The 5,440-nt window shown below is 29.9% G+C and overlaps 1 protein-coding gene across 1 annotated transcript; it reads left to right on the top strand.

Moving 5' to 3' along the window:
* The first annotated feature begins 1,373 nt into the window (after nucleotides 1-1,373).
* LOC117909653 (ubiquitin-conjugating enzyme E2-17 kDa) lies at nucleotides 1,374-4,001 on the top strand. Its single transcript, XM_034823746.1, has 5 exons — nucleotides 1,374-1,476; nucleotides 2,246-2,356; nucleotides 2,736-2,863; nucleotides 3,291-3,395; nucleotides 3,638-4,001. Exons 2-5 carry the CDS (start codon nucleotides 2,287-2,289, stop codon nucleotides 3,779-3,781), a joined length of 447 nt encoding a protein of 148 aa, XP_034679637.1. The 5' UTR covers nucleotides 1,374-1,476; nucleotides 2,246-2,286; the 3' UTR covers nucleotides 3,782-4,001.
* Nucleotides 4,002-5,440: the final 1,439 nt, after the last annotated feature.

Genomic DNA, 5,440 nt, shown 5'->3' with positions numbered 1-5,440 from the left:
GCGTATCAACATGGTACCTTTTAAGAATGTTGTTAAAGTTGACTGAAATAGTCAAATTGATTGTACTTCAGAGATGCGTGTGAATAGGATCGATATTTGATCATAAGTGATTAGAATGAGAAGATTGATCATAGATTAGTCGAAACAAGAAGAGTACTCATAGATCTTTAGAGGGTTTCATGTTGTTCAATTATAGGCTGATCTAATTATGTAGCTTGATAAAATCGTTACGTTATAAAATGTTTAATTTTTAATTTATTGCTTCCACTCTTAATTTATGGACATTCTCATATTTTTTTAACATATAGAAATAATATTAAGAATAAAGTGAATTACATATCATAGAACAAACCTATTAAACATAGCATCTAGTGAATTGAATTTCTCATTTTTAATTTCTTATTCCAATATTTCAAATATGTTGTAATTATTATAAAAAAAAATACATGTTATTGAATGGTCATACCAAAATTTGTTATAATATTTATTAAAATTATTTTTGAGAAAATCAAACCCTAATTTTATGGATTCAATAGAAAATAAGGATTTCCAAAGTTGAAAACTGTATAGTGGGCCTTGGACTTTCACTCCCTTAAATCTAGGGGCACAACTTGGACACTTTGACCCAACTTAATCCAAACTAATGTGATATTTGGGTGAGCTTAGATAATCATTTTTAATAGTCGATTAGGTTTAGATTAGGTTTTTTCAAGCCAAACTCAATTGCTATTGGACTTGGGCTAAGATTTGGAAAACCCGAACATGATTTAATGTTTTTATAATATTTATAATACATATTATCTTATATAATAACATTCATTTTCTTTTTCTATTTTTAAGAAAAAAATCAAATTATATTATATTATATATATTTTATTTATTTTTATCTAAATATATAAATTTATGTTTATCTTTTACAACTATCGTGATGTTTTGTCTTATTTACTATTTAAATTTTTATATAAATATATTATTTTTTTATAAAAAATATTATAAATGAATTTTAAATTATGTAACCTAACTAACCTGAAGCCAATTAGATTAACTTGAATCTAACCCGATTAGTTTGAGTTTAACTTGAACAACCCTAATTCAATTCAATCTTAGAAAAATGATGTTAAATTGAGTTTGGATTGAATATTTTGGGTTAGAATTTAACTTGGATTGAACTCGATTAATTGTTTTGGGCTTGGTTGTTCATCAACCGGCTAATCAGGGCAACTTGGAGCCTTACTTGAATAGTAATAAATAATAAATAAGAAAAGGTAAAAATAAAAATAAAAAATAAAGAAATTAAAGATATAATCATGAGATAAAAACACGTGTCCCCAGGATCTGCACGCCAGTGATTCGACTCACCACAGAAGTCCTAAGGGCTTGCATATATATAAAGGGCACAGAAAATACAAATAGCAGTCGATCGAAGGGGAGTCCGTAACCGAGGAGACTGAGAGGCCAAACCCTAGTGAGAGACAGGTGGGACCTTCTTTCTATCTCACTCTCCCTTTCCTTTCTGATTTTCTCTGAGCCTGTTTTTAGATGTTTATTTGCGTTGATTCTGGATTCTACGCTATTATTATTGGTTTTTGGATTTTTTTTCTCATGATTTTAGGGTTTGATTATCGGAGTTTCCGTATCGCAATTTTTTTTCCTGCTTTAGTTTGAGGACGATTGTATTTTTGGTTCTGTGTGTTTCTTTTAAGTTGATCGTGGTGGTGCATGTGATTTGGTTGGATTTCGTTGTTTTTTCGGAGACTGCGACCGAGGAACAATTGTTTGTGATGTTTTTTCCTTCGGATTTGCCCTCTGTTTGGTTGCAGAGAAAATGGAGGAAGAGTTTAATTGTTGATTGTTGTGTAATTCTTGGATATTTTTTTCCTTTTATTTTTCTGCTGAAAAATGTGGAAGAGGAAAAATTGGTAAATTGAGTTGGTTTTCTTTTGATTGAGGAGAAGAAAGAAATTTTGATGTACATTTATGGAATTTTACTTTAAAAAGCAAACTAATTAATTAGGGTTTCTTTGTTGGATTAATTTTTTATTGGAGGATCAGACCTCATATTTTAAATCCTTCTTTATATTTTAGCTTTGATTTGATGGTCTCCACTGCCTCTTCATTTTGTTTTCATGGTGCAAGGTTTTGGAGCATTTTGCATTGTATTTCTATGGAACTTGTTTGATATCTTATGGAGAAGTGATTTAGTTATTCTTACTCTGACATTTTTTATTCATGCGTATTTCTGCAGCACGAATCCTTCAACTGTATTGAAACTTTGGTTAATCTGTAATGGCTTCAAAGCGAATTAACAAGGAGTTGAAGGACCTGCAGAAGGACCCTCCCACTTCTTGCAGTGCTGGTTTGTTTCTATCTTCTCCTTTTCCCCTTTTTAATCAATTCAATTTGTTTCCTATTTCATCTCCTTCTGGAACTGGCATTTCCTAGAATCTCAATCTGCCACTTTTGGGTTGATATGCCCGTTCTTTCTTGGTATAATTCTCTTGTTGATGACACTCAATATCCGTCATTCATGCAATGTTTTCTTTTCATGGATATTTTAGCAGGGATTTTTCTTTTCCTAAAAATGGAATAGAACAATTATCCATCACACATATAACATGACAAAATTGCATGCCAAATTGATAAATTTAAAATTTTGCTGTTAGTCTTCTTAGCCTAAAATAATATTTGTAGATACCGGTTATAATTAAAATTTTTAAACCTGTTTTATAGTGCTGGCCCTGTTGGTGATGACATGTTCCACTGGCAAGCAACTATTATGGGTCCAAGTGACAGCCCTTTCGCTGGAGGTGTGTTTCTGGTGTCCATCCACTTCCCACCGGATTACCCATTCAAGCCACCCAAGGTAACAGAAAAAAACTGTGTTTTGTTTCCCTGAGTGGGACTCAGTGTGGTCTCTATGCATTGATGTACCCAAGTTCATTGCTACACTAAAATGCAAGGAATCTCAGTTTATCCTCATTGAAGACGATTTTGTTATTTAAGTTGGTAAAAGAGTATAAATATCATAATCCATGTTAGTGTCCTATGATCTAGAAATATCCAATCTCAGATCTTTTGGCTTATGAGATGTTGTATAGACTAGCCAAGTTACTTTTTTTCGACAAACTGTCACCACCAACATTTTCAAAAATATTAGCAACATGGTGATCTTTTCCTATTGCATCCCAACATTTTTTATCTGTGCCTGTATGGCTTTGATTTAGGATGTGCTTTAGCTGGAATGGTGATAAATTTGTGTAAGAATCTTAACAATGAATTGCGTGGAGCAGGTTTCCTTCAGAACAAAGGTGTTCCACCCCAACATTAACAGCAATGGTAGCATCTGCCTTGATATCCTGAAAGAGCAGTGGAGCCCTGCCCTCACAATATCCAAGGTAATTTGCATCTTTAATACATGTAATTTATATAGATGTTTCCCTTAGTTGTTCATAAGATGGTAAATGAACCTTACTGTATACTTCCAAGGTGGTCCCACTTCCAAGTTAGGCTTTAATCATGGCTATGGTGCACCTAACCTGTTCTTCACCAGTGAAAGAAACAGCTGGGACATAGAGGCCATTTAGGGTGCCAGAACAGTATTAAGTTTGTGCTCTGTATTTTCAATGCTGGCCTGCAGGTGCTGCTCTCTATATGCTCGCTGCTGACGGATCCAAACCCGGATGATCCCTTGGTGCCAGAAATTGCCCACATGTACAAGACGGACAGAGCCAAATATGAGACTACTGCGCGCTCCTGGACCCAGAAATATGCCATGGGATGAGAGTTGTCTCTGCCTGGCTTTTAAGAACATATTGTGTCAAGTCCTTAGTACATAATAAATAGAAATAAGGACAAGTGCTCAGAAGATTAAGAAACTGGTTTGTTCAGTTTTTCTCTTCCTCTCGGTTTTGGGGAAAAGAGTTTGAATGTGTTCTTGCTTGGACTTATATGTGGTATCCTATAGGTTATAATTATGCGAAGGCTGAGACTGATTTTCTTTATGTTTTGATTTGAAACTAAATGTGTCCACCAAACCATCTAATGTCTTTAAGCAGCAAAGCTTATGACATTTAAGATATTTCAAAATACCAAAATTTATTATATTCGTCTTTTATATAATTAAGATATTTGAGAACTTAGAATTCCAAAAAAAATAAAATATCAGACTTTGAGATATTTTCAAATATCCTATAAAATTAAAATTGATTACAAGGGAAAAGTTGTAGAATGATTGATTATATAATTAATTAGAAAATGGTGATTAGGTAGTATTTGATATTTTTAAGAATGCTTATATAAAAATAATTATAAAATTGGAATCTTCTGAAATATTTTCAAGTTTTATATATTTATTAATTAAAGGTGATATTTAGGATGATTAAAGGTAGTACTTATATAATTAAAAGGTAGTATATGAATAGTTAAAGATTATATTTTTGATATACTAATTTTTAGATTTAAAATTTGTAATTTTTAAAATTGAATTTTTATTTTGTGTTTTTTCTTTTCCCTTTTCATATGAGTGTATGGAAACACATTTTCTTGTGTTTCTCTCAGTTTTCAATTTGCGAATGCACCTTTTTATTTTTCAAAATTGATAAGTATTGAATTAACAGAAGCAAAACTGCTTGATATTATCTTGGTTTTATGTGTTGAATTGAATTTGATCATTTGATAATAGAAACAATTGAAATGTATAAATGATTCATTTAAAAAAAAAATTAATTTTATAGTCATCATATTATTCTTTGAAATTTAAGCATTGAGCACAATTAAAGATAAATCATATTAGTTTAAGTGAAATGGTTAAGTTTTCATTTAATAATATAATTTTGCATGTTAGGGTTAAAACTAACAAAATTTTGTCATTTTTTAGTTTTAAAAAATGTAACAATTATTTTTTAATCATCATTTGTTTTGAAATATAAATATTTAAAAGTTTTCTAGATGGTTACCTTTAGCTAGGGAAAAGAATTGGTGCCAAACTTTCATCAAATACTTTGTTTTAACTTTTAAATTTTAATTATAAGAAAAAAATTAATTAATTAAAAATTTTATAATGAAAAGTTTAAATTTTAATCAAAAGATGATTCAATATATTTCTCATAAATATGCTACTTTAATTACTATGTTTTTCATCTTAATTAATGTAAAATTTAATTATAAATAATAAATGAATTATTTTTAGATTTATGAATAGGTATAATTTAACTTTACAAGAAAAACAACTCATAAATAATTAACAATAATAAAAAATAAATTACTCAAATTTCTTGATCATGAGGATAAGAAACGTTTCCTGAAGTATGTTTTGTTAATTATTTTATTTTATTTCTCTCAAAATTTTTATGGATAAAAAAAATAAAAATTACCCTTTATCTTTCCACCTATTTTTTCTTTCTAATTTATTTTCTCTAAACTTTTTGTCCGTTACATATAA

Source organism: Vitis riparia, chromosome 19 (assembly GCF_004353265.1).
Source record: "Vitis riparia cultivar Riparia Gloire de Montpellier isolate 1030 chromosome 19, EGFV_Vit.rip_1.0, whole genome shotgun sequence".
NCBI lineage: Eukaryota > Viridiplantae > Streptophyta > Magnoliopsida > Vitales > Vitaceae > Vitis > Vitis riparia.
The sequence above is the reverse complement of the archived record's forward strand: the minus strand, read 5'-3'. Positions and strand labels throughout refer to the sequence as shown.

Bases quoted from the DNA above. Each gene is read 5' to 3' on its own strand.
- LOC117909653 (XM_034823746.1), top strand. From the start codon at position 2,287: ATGGCTTCAAAGCGAATTAACAAGGAGTTGAAGGACCTGCAGAAGGAC. The intron at 2,357-2,735 runs GTTTGTTTCTAT...TTTATAGTGCTG, and splicing joins TCCCACTTCTTGCAGTGCTG to GCCCTGTTGGTGATGACATG. The intron at 2,864-3,290 runs GTAACAGAAAAA...TGCGTGGAGCAG, and splicing joins ACCCATTCAAGCCACCCAAG to GTTTCCTTCAGAACAAAGGT.